We start from the raw sequence: 18,343 nt of genomic DNA on the forward strand, positions 1-18,343 counted from the left end.
AACATGACCATAGTCCAGGAACTCAATGCATGACATATACAGGGCATCTTCTGTCATCTTGGAGATGTTCATGTCATTGTTTTTACCATCTCAAAAGCTACTTAGCTATGAGCACTTCCTTTTAACATCCTCCACCAGGGCTTCTATAACTAACAGTCCCAGTAGCACCAGAAGGGAACAGAATTCACTGCTATCACATCAACAGCTTTGAAGCAGAGGTTTTTCAAGCAGTTGTCCTGTTACATCTCTGCTTAAGTTCTTCTGCAACTTCCGTGCATGAATAACAGTGAGACAGCAGGTATGCTACAGTCTGAAGGAACACTCAGAGAAACAGCACTTTCACACACTTGAACTGTGCTTTCATTAATTGGAAAGAGGTATGCATTTATACAAATCAATATTTGTGTATATTAAAGATATTTTACTCAGCATCAGTTTTTATTTAAAAACATGCTAAAAATCTATAGTTAAATAATCAGAGTGACATTTGGGGAAAATGCACAGCCAGCCACCCACCAGCATAAGCAAATCAAAGTGCATTCATACATGAGCCAATACTCCCTTTGACCAGTTTACAGGACAGTTAGTGCCCTCTCCGGCTGACTGATGAAGTCACACACTTTCCAGAGCTTTTTTTTTATTGCCTAGAAAATGGTGTTACTTTTCTGCTCCTTTCAGGATGGCTTGTCATCACCTCCCACATCACAGAGTCAGCTAGAGACACAAATCAGCCCTGCTTTTGACTCCCTTCCTGTAGGTGACTTCAGAGAAATGAATACATAAAGCTTGTGTAAATATCTCAATACTGTGTTTAAAATGCCAGAAGTAGTCCTCAAAAAGAGATTTCAGGATCTATGCTGCTAGATCGTGAAATGGAATGAAGCATTCTAGAAAAATAAGTTTGGATGGAAGGCAAAGTAGCTGAGTTTGCAACTACACATTTCATCTCTGAGTTATAAAAATTTTTTATTTCCTTATTACTTTCACTAATATATTTTTTACTATATTTTGTACAAAAACTGACTGCAGATTAGAATTTAAGATGCAGCAGTTACCACTGTGCGGTCCAAAATGACAGAGATGATGCTCCTGCATGCACTCTGCTCTTTTTTAACACCAGGGAATGCTAGAGAAAGCTAAGCACCTCTGCCCAAAGGAAGAATGCAGTAGAGCCATCAGATGAAAATCGTCTTATCTTTTCTTGCAAAAATGGGAACACACCTTAGCAAGTTTGTACACAGTCTTACATGTAGCAGCAAGTACACTGGACATCAGAGCCCCTTCTTCAACATCCCTCTCCAGTGGGGCTCAGATGCTTCTGGTCCCATTTTTTCTCAGAAATGGAAGTAAAACTGGATTCAGTTTTTGTGCTTCCCCTCTGCTTCTTCCCTCTTTCAATGGCAATCCAAGTGAAATAGCTGAACCCATATGGCATTGTCTGCATTGATGGGAAACAAGAGCCCTGTGAATCTTTGGGCATTAAACTCATACGGGCCAGGGCCGTGCTCTAAGATTAGTAAATCTTCTTCACTGCAACACCCAAATTCATCTCTGTCTTCACACATTCGCGCTCCTTCCTGTCATACTGATTTCAAAGGAACTAAAAAAAGTGACACATAGGCCACACAAAACACTACTGCTGCCAGATGTACAGACACATGCAGGACCTACTAGGAGATATGAAGCGGCTCAACAGCTATTTAAGCCCACAAGGAAATGATAGGCTGAATGACACAATGAAAATTATATCTTTTAAGAGTTTAAAGTATAAATATTCAGAGTGGACATTAAGAGAAACTTGTTTACCAGAGGAGTAGTTTGACATGGCATGGCTCCGAAAGGCACACAACCTCCATCCTCAACAGTTTCTGAAAGACAGCCCAATAATGTCACAGTAAACCCCATCTCACATAGATGACTGTAATCCTTTAAGAGTGACATTGGATGAGGTAACCTCTGAAGGTCACTTCTGACTGCTGCTAATACAAAAAGCAGGTTTTTTCAGAGCTAAGTCCTGACTGGAGTTAAATCAGTACATCCTCCAATGTTTAAGCCTTTCCTTCTTCCTTCACAAAACAGTAAAAACCTGGAGCAAAAGGTAAATGTGGTCTGCTTGCAATGAAGCAGCAAATTAGAGAAATATATAGTCAAGTTTTCTAACAGGAATGTTAGTAAAAATATGCACTGCAGTGAACTTACCCCACTGGATAGTCTCAGCAATCTGTCAGCAAGAACCAATTCTGTACTGATGGTGTGACAACAACATACTGTCTCTAAATGCTGTTTTGTTCATTGTCCCTCTCCCGCATCATCCAGCTGCCTTTAATCAAACCACCTTTTCCAGCTCAGGGAGACAGCTGTCACCTGCCTGAGGAAACCCCATCCGGAAGGGCATGGCATAATGATGCTGCCATTAAATTGCCATGCCCTTCTCTCATATCCAGCAGGATGTCAGACCTTAGGAAAACTTTATGAAGCAGATAACACAATCTGTGAAGTGTGCTCACAGCTGGCCAGTAGGTTAGACTGCAATTCTCTCTCCTTCGTGCCAGGGAACAGTAACTTGCTTATTCAGTATTTTTTAGCGTTCAAAACAGCATAACACTGCTTTGGGTGACTAAAGGCAGTGGAACTTTGCGTCACAGAAGTAGGGAAGCTCACCATCTGGTCCAATGGGAAGACATTTTACTCCATCCAAGGAAAGAACCTCTGATTTGAAAGGAACACCTCTCTTACAGTAGGGACATCAAGGCCCTGATAAAGGTAGATGATGCCTCCCCATGGACTTGAGAAACGTTATTTACCTGCACCAACTGTCAGCTTTGAAAAACACGTCCGCTGAAGATCGCACAGTGGTTCCCAAATGAATGTACAATAAATGTGTAAAATCAAACCCAGAAGTTATAAGTCAGGCAACTAAATTCTAAGCTATATCCATCATTATAATCATCATTATAATTATCATAACAAAAAAGTATATCCCACAAGGTAGAAGAAGAAGCTGCAAAGCAAAACAGCTCCAATTCCTAGGACTCTCAGTTAGAGTGGCTTTTCTGAGTCTTCCAGTAAATTGGGCATGAGGGTTGAAAACTTAATGGAAGACTGTGGAGATTCTCCCTTGAAGTTGAAAACACATAACTTTTGCACATATAGCATGGATTAGTAGAGGAAAACATTTTCTTAAGTTAAGAAACATTCTTAGAGCAGATCTATGATTTTGTGTAGAAAATCCATTTGTTTGGGGGTTTTCCCCCATCTTTGGCAAATAAACAGCAAATGTGACACAGAAAAAAGAATGAGTTGACAAGTTGTGATAATAACTGGACAAGTAACAACAAAGTCAATGGGATGGATTTCCTCAGCAGGGCTTGGCGTGATACTCTTTACAGTCATTCCTTTTGTTCATTTATAGGATGAGACAGAAGGGTTGACGTGATATTGTTTCAGAGGCTTTAGGCATCATATTTTTTGCCAGTCCTGTGAATCTGCTGGAAAAGTGTCATGGAGAAGGCCATGCCAAGAATCTGAAGAAAAACAAACAATAAGAGGTTCAGTACAGCTGCCAAAAATGCACTGCTGACCTATGTTCATGGTCCAGCTGTAGTTTTAAAAGTCATTTTACACTAGCCATATTTCTCAAGCTCCAACACTGATCAGTGAATGTGGATGTACATTGTTGAGGCACACAATGATGTCTGGAGATCTATCAGAGCACAGATAGAGGCAAAAAGCTCTTGGACTCTTTGTCGTAGATGCAACAGTTTTTCAGAATTAATACATATGAGTTACTCTTTTTACCAAAAAACTTGTACTTGTTTAGCCAGAGAACTGTGACTGAAAGCATCAGATTCAGGTATTCTCCCCCAAAAGCACAGCAGTGACACAGGAACCCCAAAACCTTAAACCTTAACAGATTATAAAGTTATTTCTGCTTTTTTTTTTTTTTTTAAACAGCTTAACCTACTCAGGCCTGTGGCCATGATTTTACTCATTTTTGCAACTTCTAGAACTTGCTTCCAAAATTTTTTTTAGAAGTTCTCTAAGGGACAACATAACAAATAGCTAAACATGGGAACTCCACAGTGGTGCCAAAACACAGGCAAGCAAACCCCCACTATAGTACGTCTTCTTTGCAGGACTGACTACTGATCTGCTTCCTTTCTGAGCAGATGACCTTATCTGAACCCATGAAACAAATATGACATTTTTGAAATTATGCGCAGACTCAAAGCTGCTGAGCACCACTTATTACACAGCAGATTCAAGAATGTAGACACCAAATCAAAACCATGTGGACAAACGTCGTATCAATCTTACCTGCATTATGAGGATGCACATCCCAACCGAACCAAGAACATGCTTATTCTCATCAAACCAGGTCATAACTCTCTCATAACATCCCTGAAATGATGAAAGATTAAAACTGACATCCCAAAGTCACAATTCCTTTCACGTGCATTCCCTTTATTTTCTCCTCTCCCCCCACCCCTCTCTAAGCCTTGACCTGGGCAAAGCAAGCCTTACTGTTTTCCACACTAGTTCAGTGGAGTTCCGTCCACAGTCTTGGGAGTTTTCTGTGCAACAGCGGTCTGGGACAGTGTTTTCTCCCAGCACGGGGTACCAGTCCGTAAAGTCATTCACTCCACAGCATTTCATCTATGGCAGAAGTAAAGGATTAACAATTGACCTGACTAGCATAATTTGTGAATCATGCACCACCACAAACTTCTACTTCCACTAAACCACTGTATATTTTCAAAAGGGCTGTCACAATACTTCTATACTTTTGAAGTGTTTTGTGCTCATTGATCACTAAAAGCAAAAACTTAACAGCATAACATAAAAAATTCCCCAAGAAAATGTGAATCAGCAATCAGGAACAAAAGCAGCAGCCTTTATGGCCAAATTGTTATTTTTTTCCCTACTTGAGAAAATATATTACCTCTGCTTGAATGATATTCCATGCATTTTTCAGTCCAACATTATTTTCTGAATTGTACAGCTTCATACCTTCTTTCAAATCCTTCTTTGCACTCTCACTGACCTGTATCATATAAAAAATACAGAAAGTCAATGCACTGCTGTTTAGAGGAGAGCACTGAATGGTACAGACTCCCATAGGGAATGCACCTCTCTTCCCTTCTCTCATCACAAACTTAACATGGATAGAAAAGCTCCATCATAGGTTCAAGACCCTCACAAGTCAGTGAGACCTTTCAGCACCTGCCACGACCTAGTCTCTCCATCAGATTTGCGAAATACTGTATTAATTCTCATGAGGCCAGTTTCCTCTCTAATAAGAATCCATCATACAGTCTCTATCTGGCCCAAATTTAACTGAATAGTGATCAGCAGAAACCTGCTGAGCTTACTTTACCTTTGCCAGAGGCAGCTGTTGGCAAAACCCTAAGAATCTAAGAAGGTCTTAAGTAGGACCTTCCACATGTACACAAGATGACCAGCCTCTTGCAGAGACATCAAACAGCTAAGCTGAAGGCTATGTTAGCTTTTAGGAGAAGACTAAAAGGGAGACCTTGGACCATGGCTTTATTTCAGGGAGGAAATCTGAAAGCTTCTCTCCTGGCTGCCCTCCTCATATCTTCCTTTTTCCCTTGCAGAAGCAGCTTACAGAAAACACAAGATCACCAGGTTAAACCTTCACCAAAGTGAAGAGCAAGGAGAACCCCTATAACTCATTCAAACAGAAACAAAACGAACCTGGTTTACATGCTAGTACAGAATATTTAATCTATATGGCATATTTGCTTACCTTGTCCATATAAACAAAGAACAAAATAAGTAATATCAGCTCTGCCAGGAGAATTATCAGCAAAACGATGAAAAACTAGAACAAAGAAAAAACAGATAGTGTATGCACAGTTGCCAACTAGAAAGCAAACCTGGGGCTGCTAGAAACTCTGAAGGCCACAGGCGTTGCCCTCTAAACTTTTCCTCTATTTCCAAAACCATGCGACTTCAATTTCAAACTGTTCAGACATATTGATACTATATTGCCAGTAAAGCTCCTATAGGTCCCACCATCCATGAGGAAGCTTTCTGTCTAGCATTCTCTAAATCTTACATTTTGCGCTACTACTAGTTTGCAGGTTTCAGCAATGTTTTTGTCTTGGTGTTTCTGACTGCTCTCACAGCATGCAGCCCTGACAGTCTCTTTCCTTCGTACAGACTACAGAACAGATGCTAAACCCGTTGCCTCAGAAGTGATTCCCTAAGCAGGTGGGTGTTAACCTGCTTGTTGGAGTAGTCTTTTGAATTACTCGGCACTTCTATTCCCAGCGCTCTGTAGCCGACATCTCTCTCTACAGGGGCACCCCAAGTGTGAGCTCCAGCAGTTTCTCACTACTTTTCACGTCCACTTCTATGTACTAGTGGACTGCCACAAAGGCGTGACATCCTCCACTTAGACACTGGGGGGAGATGTAATACATAGTGCAGCAAGCTCTTCAGTTGAAAACTCATGATAATCATGAGAGTGTTGGAAGACTTCTGCAGAACCTTGTAAGAACATAAACACACTTAAAAAAAAATCAAACAAAAAAAGCCCAAAATTAGCTGGTGTTACAGTTTGTGTGGATGAATGGCCTCATTACTATTCTCTTTTCTTTTCCTAGCTGCACAATATACAAAACCAAGCAGCAGAGACCATGTTTGTCCTCCAATTTAATTCTCTGAGGTGGTCTAAGGAATGCTGCCCAGCTGTTCCCCAACATCATGTAAGGGAGACTTTTACACAAGTAAAACTCACATGATCCTTAATGTCATAGCACCTGTGATTCATAAGCTGTGACAGAATTGGAAGCCATCTACATTGAAAGCCTTTCTCACACCTTCTGCCACAATACCTCTCTTCTTGGAGAGGGGAGAAGCATGATGAAGCCTCCTGAGTTTACACAAGGGGAGTGACCCACACTGTATTTTCTCAGAGGGTTTCCCAATGTATGTGCTTCAGTGTTGGACAAAGATGACCCAGGTAAGGCCTGGCAGAGACGTTAATTTCTTAACTTTGAGTCACGTTTCCACCAACCTCTACCAAAGGCCTTAGATAAGGACAAAATAGAAAATTTCCATGAGAGGCTTTCAGTGACATCTAAAAGCAGCTGTGCTTAAAATTTTCCCATCAATCATTCCAGCAGACATTTCCAGAAGGCCTACACAGGTTGACCCTACAGTTCATATTCAACCATTCAGAGGTAACGGATAGTAATTTGCTTTGCTATCTAATACACTAGGACACACAGTAACAACAATACATTTGCTAATGCACTAATATCACTGTGACCAAAGCTATGGGATGCCATAGTGCAAGCATACAGAAGATTGAAAGCCAAGGGCAATGTTACAGTGATTCACAAGACTATTTTGCATTTGTCATTTAAATAAAATAATAAAAAAGCAACAGTCACTGGTCTTAGTGAAAAGAAGTATTGATGTCTTACACTCAACAGGAGGCACTTGTTTTCCTTGATAGCACCTAGGCAGCCCAGAAAGCCTGTCACCATGATGACTGTGCCAATGCCAATGACGAGGTTGGCAGCTGAAAGCGACGGAAAGCTAGGAGAAAATGTAGCAAAGTTTCCTTGTGACACTGATAGCCAGATGCCCACACCCAGCAGCCCACATCCGCATAACTGCAAAGAGAAAAAAAGAGAAAGGTTTCATGATTAAAATAAATGGCACCGGCTCTCACTGCTTCGACGGTAAAACAAAATGAACTGAAAGTTCTTACTTAGATGTGGTCACATCACCTATACTTACAGATCTATTCAAAAGCCACTGGATGGCAAAATGAATTTAAAGACTCAACATATGAAAAAAGTGCTACCCATTTATCTCCCAACAGCACAGCCCAATGCAATTTTTTTTTTGTTGGAAGATAAAAACTTGCAGGAAGATAATGCACTTATTTCTGCAGTCATCCACAACATCTCAGAGTATGCAGCCCCACATTTCATCACCCTAGGGCAAGTAAGGAACTCCCAAAGAGAATTATAATTAATAGTATCATTTCAATATATATTTGTCATAAAATGCCCCGTCCCAGTAGCCAGGTTGGGTTTTAGTATGAGTTCTCATAGCTTTACTGTTGTTTGGAGGTGTTCAATGTCACAAAAATCAGATTTCTAGGCTTATTATCTACAGGAAGCTTGACTTCTGCTACTCTCTGTCAGTGAGAGAATCTTAAGGAAGCACAAAGCCAGTAATAAAACATAAAATTAACTTCACTTTGCTTCTCACTCTTAACAATACCATATCTGGTTAAGGAAATAAGGTTTTCCACTCTAAGTCATTGGGCAGGTCTCCCGTACAGTGGCCAAGTGTTGCAATACAGGGGGCCTAAAAGCTTGCCATTTTTCAGTACTTGCTCAAAATGGCTGTTACATGACTTCCCATCTGATCTGTGATCACTGCACAGTGAAATCAGAAGTACAAGTTAGTTGTGCTTTCATTCAATCTGTGAGCTACTAAACAGTAATACTACAGTTTCCTCCCAAATCTAGCCTTTCCAAGGTCAGAGGTGAAATTCAAATCACCTTCACTGGGAAGGGGATCAGGGTACCCCTTCAACTCAGAGCAGTTTGTTCCAGTTTACTTGGACAGGAAAAACAAAACAGCACCTACTCATTACTGATGCTGATATCCCAGATCTGCTTGCGGTCACCTGCCAGCAGTGATGAAAAAGAGGATCAGAAGTTCTTGTCCTCTAGCAGGTTTACCACACCCAGCCTACTCCACTGCGCTTGCATAAACTTACAACCTTTACTCAAACTGGAAACTAAAGGTCAGACGGGAGGTACTCCAGTCTAAAATAGGGTTCAGTCCTGCCTTGTGATGAGCACTAATCTGGCATGATGAAGAGCTACAGCCCTAACTTGTTTGGCAAATATCATCACTTTTGTCTGAGGTGATTTTACCAGCAAGTTCAGGGTACAATGGGCTCCTTTTGGTTTCAGTGCTTCACAGGACATGAAAAAAAGAGAAGAATGGCATTTTCTTGCATTTGTGTCACCTTATCTCATGAGTCAGGCTCATGTTTTCATAATCACATGCATGGTTATTTTCTTTTACTTCCCTGTGACCTTTCCTAGTTTCCCCTGAGCCCTCTTCTTAGTTTGCTTGAATCTTTTGAAACTGCTTTGCATCTGGGCAGATTCACTAGTTTAGTGAAGAACTGCAACCGGGAGTAGGACATATGCAAGATACTCACAGGCACTTCCATGGGAGGTACAGTAAAGCATCTCCCAGTGTACAAAGTCCACAAGAGATAACCTCATGCAAAAGATAAAAATTATAGTATTGTGTAGGCAGAGAAAGAGAATAAGATATGGAGGTTAACTGTACTGCAGTGGTGGTTATTTTCAGCTCCCCCTGCATAAATCATTAGCCTAGCAATCTGATAAACCCCCCACAACTGTCTAAAGCTCATAAGCACATGTGCTGGGTAACATGGAGGAAATTTCCAGCGTTCTTGTAAGGAGCCTGGGAAGCACCTCTGCTTCCAAAATTCAACACAATAACTCTAGAGTGAGGTGAGAAGCTTTGCCTCACTGAGTGTAATAAATGTCGCAACAACTATTTCCTGTAACAGAGCTTGATGCAGCTGCAACGTGAGTGTGTATAGCAGGAAAAAGTCAAACTGCTACTATCCCTACAAAAAAAAAAATCAGTACAAAAAATACATGTATGCATGTGCCAGGAAAAGGTTACAGGACTTTCACCTCTTCCCCCAAACCCATCCTCTCCAATTAACAGTCTTGAAGTGACTTCTGTCGCCTTTCATGGTATGTCAGCAAGATCTTGGAGTAGCAGAGAACTGTGAGGGGATGCAAAACAGAAGTCTTGATCATGTTCTGCTGCAGGACCCAATGGACATCACCACAGGTTTAAACTGTTTGCAGTTCATGGAATCAGTCATCCTTGAATTGCTGCAGTTTTGGTGCTTCCAAGTTCTCTGAGGAATCCATTCTTTGGCTCAACTGCTTCAGCTGTTAGATGAGAACTGCAGGCAGTTGCTCAGGCTGAGAGCTTGATGGTTCAGGAAGTTAGAAGTAGCTTTGACCACACAATATTCACTTAAGCTTTTAAATAGCATTTCTAAGATGCCAGGGCTGCACATTGCCAATACTTACTGGCACTTAGAATCATAGAATAACTAGGTTGGAAGAGACTCACCGGACCATCAAGTCCAACCATTCCTATCAAACACTAAACCATGCCCCTTAGCACCTCGTCCACCTGTGCCTTAAACACCTCCAGGGAAGGTGAATCAACTACCTCCCTGGGTAGCCTCTTCCAGTGCCCAATCACCCTTTCCGTGAAAAATTTCTTCCTAATGTTCAGCCTAAACCTCCCCTGGCGGAGCTTGAGGCCATTCTCTCTTGTCCTGTCCCCTGTCACTTGGGAGAAGAGGCCAGCATCCTCCTCTCCACAACCTCCTTTCAGGTAGTTATAGAGGGCAATGAGGTCTCCCCTCAGCCTCCTCTTCTCAAGGCTAAACAACCCCAGCACTCTCAGCCATTCCTCATAAGACTTGTTCCCCAGCCCCCTCACCAGCTTTGTTGCCCTTCTCTGGACTCGTTCCAGAGCCTCAACATCCTTCTTGTGGTGAGGGGCCCAGAACTGAACACAGGATTCGAGGAGTGGTCTCACCAGTGCCGAGTACAGAGTGAGAAGAACCTCCCTGGACCTGCTGGTCACACCATTTCTGATACAAGCCAAGATGCCATTGGCCTTCTTGGCCACGTGGGCACACTGCTGGCTCATATTCAGTCGGCTGTCAACCAACACCCCCAGGCCCTTCTCCTCCAGGCAGCTTTCTAGACAGACTTCTCCTAGTCTGTAGCACTGCATAGGGTTGTTGTGCCCCAAGTACAGGACCCAGCATTTGGCCTTGTTAAACCTCATGCCATTGGACTCAGCCCAGCGGTCCAGCCTGTTCAGATCCCTTTGCAGAGCAATCAATAAATAATTTCATAAAACTCCATGGATGAGACTCTATGTTTCCAAAGAGGTTTCTACTGAAGACTGAAATTGTTCAGTGAAACTTTCCTTCAGAACCTGAATTGCCCAGGTGGCCAAGAAGGCCAATGGCATCTTGGCTTCTATCAGAAACGGTGTGGCCAGCAGGTCCAGGGAGGTTCTTCTCACTCTGTACTCAGCACTAGTGAGACCGCTCCTTGAATACTGTGTTCAGTTCTGGGCCCCTCACCACAAGAAGGATGTTGAGGCTCTAGAGCATGTCTAGAGAAAAGCAACAAAGCTGGTGAGGGGGCTGGAGAACAGGCCTCATGAGGAACAGCTGAGAGAGCTGGGGTTGTTTAGCCTTGAGAAGAGGAGGCTGAGGGGAGACCTCATTGCCCTCTATAACTACCTGAAAGGAGGTTGTGGAGAGGAGGGTGCTGGCCTCTTCTCCCAAGTGACAGGGGACAGGATGAGAGGGAATGGCCTCAAGCTGCACCGGGGGAGGTTCAGGCTCGACATCAGGAAAAAATTTTTCACAGAAAGGGTCATTGGGCACTGGCAGAGGCTGCCCAGGGAGGTGGTTGAGTCACCTTCCCTGGAGGTGTTTAAGGGACAGGTGGACGAGGTGCTGAGGGACATGGCTTAGTATTTGATAGGAATGGTTGGACTCGATGATCCGATGGGTCTTTTCCAACCTGGTGATTCTGTGATTCTATGATTGATAGACTTACCCTTCAAGTAAGTCATTGAACAGCAACAGAAAGCAGGAATCTAATAAGGAATCCACTACCACAGGAAAAGGGATGGATGAGACCATATTCTTGTTGGCTTTTGCTATCATTCCATCCCATGCACACAACGTGTGACGGAAAAGCTGCACAACTAGGTGTGTGAGAGAGAAAGAGTAGAGGGAAGATTTATTCTTGACATCATACTGTACTGCTAGTTAAACACCAGCGGAGCTCTTAATAGACTTGGAATAGAATAGAGACACACAGAAAACAAATACTGGGAGAGATTCACAAGGGACAAAACCAGGAAGCAAATGTCTCAGTCTGTACCTCCAGTTTGAATAATATGCCCTGGGCAGTATGTGGTCCAGTTAGAAAGAACAAGAAGCTCCCCACCCTCCTCTGTGCTGTGTTAAAACAGGTGATCCTGCTTAAAGCAAAGATGATACAATGAAAAATACATGGAAGAGTTTAAATATGGCTCCCATAAAAATGGCCAAAAGCAAGGGAGATTTGTTACAAGGAGTTACTAAATGCATGACTTTGAAAATAAATGCCAGTGCTGGGAACCGATTTCAGGACAACTGCAGTGACAAAAAGACACTCCGAGTCAGACGTTGACAGGCCTCTACTTAAACGATAAGACAACAAGGAGATGACCTGCACCAAAAGGACAAGCATGAAGAAGCCATGAAGACAAGAAGAATGCATGACCAAAGCCAAACACAGAAAAGTTTGTCAGGCTTACAACCCATCCTTCTGCTGGGGCAGCAACACTTGGCAAGTTCCACAAAACAACAATTTCCTTTCTTAGCTCTTCTTTTAAAGACAGAGAGATTTTCCACCAGTTCTCCAACTGACTCTCAGACTGATCAGTCTGCAGAAACAATAAGGAAGTGTTGTGCTTTGAGTTAAAGTAGGATCCATTTCTAACTTCAGCTAAGTCTTGTCTAAGTAACTTCATTTTCTGAAAGTTCTGCATGATTTTTAGACTGTGCTTTTCTCTATAAGTGATAACATTGGCCATTGGTATACAGAAAGGCCATTATTTATACTTATTCCTATAGTAACCAAGGCCATCCTTGAGCTGATGAGGTGCTCTAAGTTAGAGGCGAAAAGGCACCTGCAGGCAGGGGTGGAAAGAATAGGTGACCCTAAATTGACCAACAAAATACACCATCCTATATATGTCATGTTCACTATAAGACTGAGAGATCACAAGGGTCTCGTTCTCTTCTTTGATGGCAGACATCCAGTGAGGATGTCATTGATCTGTTTGCTCCTGATCCTGGATCTGCACGTACCTGAATCCAGTTCCTGAGCTGAGATGCCTCCTAGCCCTGGATCCTTTCCCTCATGCCTGCTTTGTAGCATTTGTAGTGACAAAGTCATCAAGCAGTGGGGATGCAGTTTCATATATTTGTATATATTTTAGTATTTTCTATTATTATTATTATTATTATTATTATTATTATTCCTTTCCCTGGGGGTGGAGGGGAAGGGAATTGGGAGCCAAACTACTCAGTTTCAGCTGCTGAAATTAGCCAGCCTGGGGCTAAGCAGTGACAGGAAGATAATGGCCTTTACAAAGCAGCACAGTCTTCTCACTCTGTTCTTGGTTTTGTTGTTGGGGTTGTTTATTTCCATTTTCCCCTCTCCTTCATTTATGCTTATGCTTAGTGCTTAGTGAGCACACAGGCTTCCTATGGAATCAAGAAGAAACACATCTTGGAAAACAGTTCGAAAGGCTGTTCTTTCCCATCATGCTGGAATTTTTAAAGAAAACATCAATGAGACATAAAGCATTTTACTTAGCAGCTAGAAACCTGATTCAAAGACTCTCCAGATCAGCAGGACGAGTTCACATCTTCTGTGCACTTTGGATCTGGTCCTTCATTTGGAAGAAGTCTGGTATTGAGATTCAAAACAATAAGAGATATTGTTCAAAAAAACACCACTCTATCTGTAACTTTCACTGTGTACCACAAGACGTTACCAAGATAGTGTCCGATTATTTTTTACGTATTGACAAACACCAGACTTCCTCTCCACCCCACCCCACCCCCAATATGTCAGTGGCAGGCAGCTCCAGGGAGAAAAGACCAGTTCCTAGCCTAGAAGCCTCTGAGGTAGAATCAACAACCAGGAACCCATATGGTGCCTGTGAGCCTTTTTAGCATCTTCAAACACCTCTACAAAGAAAAGGGCCTTGCCAGGATACTTTTGCTCTGTTTATTCTTAACACCATATGTTTCTTTTCAAGAGTGATGGTATGGCTTCTTTTATCCAGGCAAAAAAAAAAAAAAAAATTCTTTACAATCTATAGAATGATAATGTCCCTGCAATGGTCATACTTAGTAAAAGCTTTCTCAGTCTTTTTCCTCTCATAAGCAGACTTCACCAAATCATTGATCACAACCACGTTCACTTCGTTAGGAGGAAATAAATGGGTATAACTAACACTTCCAGGTAAGTTTTCCATAAATTTGTGACATGTTCTAACTGACCCTGCTTGAGCAGCATGGAGAAGACTAGGTGATCTTAACAGGTTCCTTCCTATCTCACTTATTCCACAATTCACTTAAGGAGATATACTCTCAAATTTCAATCAATAACTACATTCCAGCTGTATCCTCTACTATGCACACACACTCTTTCCCTCCCCCAGTACCCAGTGTCTGCCTGAACAGTAAGCCCTCTCCATTAGTCACAACTTGTGTCCAACACAAGCACAGGCCTGATTTGCAAATGACTGTTGTTGACTGAAATTCCTAGGTGATAATTTGTCAGTAGTTAAAACATAAGTGTGGAAAAAAATGGCAATAGGAAAGGACTTGGACAGACTGGAAATAAAGGATAAACTTAGAGGAAACATACACTTGCAGAATAATATTCCCAAATATAGACTTTCTACAAGACAATTTGGGAAAAGTTGATGTAAAAAAGCACTGTCAAAGCAAATGCAACATTACTGTCCCTGCCTGCAGCTATGAAAGGTCAAATTCATTTGTGCCAATGCCAACACAACACCCAAAGTGGAAAATGCAAGAAAGAAGACTGAACATCTGAAGGGGATTCAGAGACAATGCATGAGGAAAGATTCCAATGTGTATAACATATTTAAGTGATAATTAGAGGGCAGGGAGGAGAATGAGGGCAGAACTTGGAAACAGTATTATATGTCTAAGAAAAAAAAACTATTAAAAGTTATAGATCAAATACAGAGGCTTCTGAAATCAGAAAGACCGGCAGGCCCAGCTGCTGGATGGAGAAACACACAAAGACCAGAGTTCCAAGTATCACAGATTATATACGTGTGTATAAAATCCAGAGAATAACTAATACAGAGAAAGGAATTACGTACACTCCACAGAGGAGACCTGGTCAAATAACACATAAAAGCTACAGAATTCATAAAGCCCATGAAGGCCCTGTGGTTCCTGTAGAAACACTAAACTTATGCATATATTATGCTGTCAATGATAACAGAGTTGGCAACAACAGTTTGTTTAAAATATACTAACTAAGCATTACACATAATCTTCATATTAAATCACTTTCTCATTAGTAAGCAAGGGCATAGGAGCAGAACAATTCTCTAAGCAATTCATCATAACCAATGAAAATCCATCAGCCTAACAACAGTTTGGAGCATAAAGCCCTATTTCCTAAACACACATAACTGTAAAGATATCTTTCTTAAAAGCAAACTTTTTTTAAAAAACTTTTCAAAAAAACTTTTTTTTAAACTCAGTCTCTCTTTAATTCTTGTGAATAAGCCTATTCACACAGAATTCAAACTGAAGACAGGCAGCAAACTGCAATGCTGTCTTTTAATGCACCACTTTTTGAAGCTACTTGTCACAATACACACGTTTAAGGCTTTTCTCTATGTAATATCATTAATTTAAAAAAATGGAAATCCACCATGATTTTAAAATGCTTGTATTTTCCTAATCATTTTCCACAAAACTGATTTCATTTGAAATTAGAATCCATTCTGAAAAACACCCACTCCATAGAACAATTCAGATCTGAGCTTGACAGCAATAGCAAATACTTGCTGCTGTTTAATCCATTACACCTGCAGAACAGAAAGAGAACTGAATATTGTTCTTCCAATTCTTGGAATAATTAAAATTTTATCTTACTACAGTCCTTAATGCCTATGCAAGCATACCAAAGAACAATAGTTGTACATGTTAGCAACTACTATTTGGCTAATGAAGATATTTTGATATGTCTTATTATTAAAACCCCTTTGCAAAAACATTTGATTCACAGACTCAAAACCAGCACTGGAGGCTTTGGAAGCTGGAAGGAGACTTCTCAACTACTCTTGTATATATCAACAGGAACACAATATTACCAAGACAGTTTTCAGAGTAACTTGATACAGAGTATCTGCAAGAGCAAGCAGCACATCTAATCCACAATACAAATTCACAGAATCATAGAATGGTCTGGGTTGGAAGGGACCTTAAAGATCATCCAGTACCAACCCCCTTGCCATGGGCAGGGACACCTCACACTGGATCAGGCTGCCCAAAGCCTCATCCAATCTGGTCTTGAACACCTCCAGAGATGGGGTTTCCACAACTTCCCTGGGTAACCTGTGCCAGTGCCTCACCACTCTCACAGGAAAAAAATTCTTCCTAATATCTAATATAAATCTAGCATCCTTCTGCTGAAAACTGTTACCCCCCCATCCTATCCTTACAGTCCCTGATATAATCCCTCCCCGTCTTTCTTGTGGCCCTCCTTTTACTAGTGGAAGGCTGCTATAAGGTCTCACCAGAGCCTCCTTTTCTGTAGGCTAAATAAGTCCAACTCACTCCAAGAGAAATGTATCAGGTAAGTCAAGACATCCTGATTTATTCCATTAATAGTAGAAAAACAAAGGGAATCATGAACTGTTGAGCTCCCCCAGTGCTCTGATCTTAGAGCAGCTGCATTAAAGACTTGAAAACAGAATGGTGGGGATGTATGGCTATTTATATAATAAATTCATATGCTATATATTTGCACAAATGCAGGGGTACGTATCTCCAGTACTTTCTTCTGAGACCTATGTCCCCCACCATTCATGGATGCTTTCTGCCCTGCAAGAAGCACAGTCAGAATCTGCTCAGTTCACCATCAAACATACATTTTCAATGTTTAAAATTCACTGGCATAACTTTATGAAATCTAGGCACCTCTGTTGGTCACGTGTTATTAATCTCTCTCTTTTCCTGAGCCAATTCCCCTAAAGCCTCTTTATCCTCTTTGTTTATTTTAATCACAGCTGCTTATTTCAGATCTATCTCTTAATACCAAATGAAAGCAGTAGTAGCAAAAAAACCACAAACAACAAACCACACACACCAAAAAAATCACATGCTTCAAGGACTTTGGTGGGACAACAGTCAGAAACCATCATCGAAATTTATCTAAAAGAACTAAGGATCTTTCCAGCCCCAATGAAGTTACTGTGACTTAAAACACCTTGTTGGAGATCATAACCAATAACACAGTGTCTCAAACACTCAGTGTTCTCCATCAGTTCAAAAGATGCTAACAGGGCCTTAAACTACATTCTGCAAATCCGCTTGTATCCTTCTGTTTCAGTTATTGGAGGCACTTCCAAGAAAAGATGCAAGAAAACAGTGTAATAAAACTACTGACAGGAATTATTTGTATACCAGTCACACGTGAAATAAATCTTGTGCTGAATAAGTTGGACCACCATGACCATTTTTCTATTTATCAATTTGTATGTTAAACCACCACAGAACTCTAGGGGATTCACTCCTGGATCCAATTCACAACATCTTCTCGCACCACTGGTATATGACTAAGGAGTAAAACTGGCTTCCAGTTTTGCTTATTTTAAGTCAGATAGTAGATGGCTTCCAGTTCCAAATGACTTTGTATTGTTTAAGCTTTCAGTAGAACTAACATGTCAATACTAAAATACAACAGACAAAAGAATCGAAGGCAGGAAACTGAGATTTTTTGCCCTCAGCAAACAACATCTCCCAGTGGGCTGGGAACACCTCCTCTATATTCTTAAATACTCTTGCAAGAGGTCTTCAATTAAAAACATGTTATGTGCTAGCCATCCATTGCCTGAATCACCTGTATCTCATTACTTTCAAAGACTTAAAAAAGATGAGGCAAGTGAAACCTTCCATCAGTGATCCTGTGATTCTGTGTGTGTGTGTGATCTGCAGCTTGCTGGAAATACTACAACACTGAACCTGATTCATTTCAGAGAGATGGCTAACAAAGACTGACACTATAAAGCTGGGCTTTTTCGCCCTTGTGTCACTGTTGGTTAGAGGAGCTAAGGGTATAAACAGATTGGTAAACTCTCTTCTTGAAGTCTCTCTCATATTTTCAAATCTACCTGCTTGTGGCATTTGTCATGTTGTCCCTCAGCATATGGCAGAGGGGCATGATGAGGGGAAATGGTTTTAAGTTGAAAGCGGGGAGATTTAGATATTAGGAAGAAATCTTTTACTGGGAGGCTGGTGAGGCACTGGCCCATGTTGCCCACAGAAATCAAGGATTTCCATCCCTGGAGGTGTTCAAGGCCAGGCTGGATGAAGCTTTGGGCAGCCTGATCTAGTGGGAGGTGTCCTTGCCCA

General features: G+C 41.4%; 1 protein-coding gene across 3 annotated transcripts in view; it reads right to left on the reverse strand.

Annotated features, from left to right (window-relative positions):
* Window positions 1-18,343, reverse strand: part of TSPAN9 (tetraspanin 9) — a 150,892-nt gene that overhangs the window by 456 nt on the left and 132,093 nt on the right. For all 3 annotated transcript variants that reach the window (XM_069864904.1, XM_069864911.1, XM_069864897.1), the window contains 6 exons: window positions 7,458-7,649; window positions 5,771-5,845; window positions 4,943-5,044; window positions 4,525-4,656; window positions 4,318-4,401; window positions 35-3,524 (listed from right to left, as the gene is read on the reverse strand). In XM_069864904.1, coding sequence (XP_069721005.1) covers window positions 3,453-3,524; window positions 4,318-4,401; window positions 4,525-4,656; window positions 4,943-5,044; window positions 5,771-5,845; window positions 7,458-7,649 — 657 coding nt within the window. In that variant the 3' untranslated portion in view covers window positions 35-3,452. The remainder of the gene's footprint in view (window positions 1-34; window positions 3,525-4,317; window positions 4,402-4,524; window positions 4,657-4,942; window positions 5,045-5,770; window positions 5,846-7,457; window positions 7,650-18,343) is intronic.

This window comes from Phaenicophaeus curvirostris, chromosome 1 (genome assembly GCF_032191515.1).
Source record: "Phaenicophaeus curvirostris isolate KB17595 chromosome 1, BPBGC_Pcur_1.0, whole genome shotgun sequence".
NCBI classification, from domain to species: domain Eukaryota; kingdom Metazoa; phylum Chordata; class Aves; order Cuculiformes; family Cuculidae; genus Phaenicophaeus; species Phaenicophaeus curvirostris.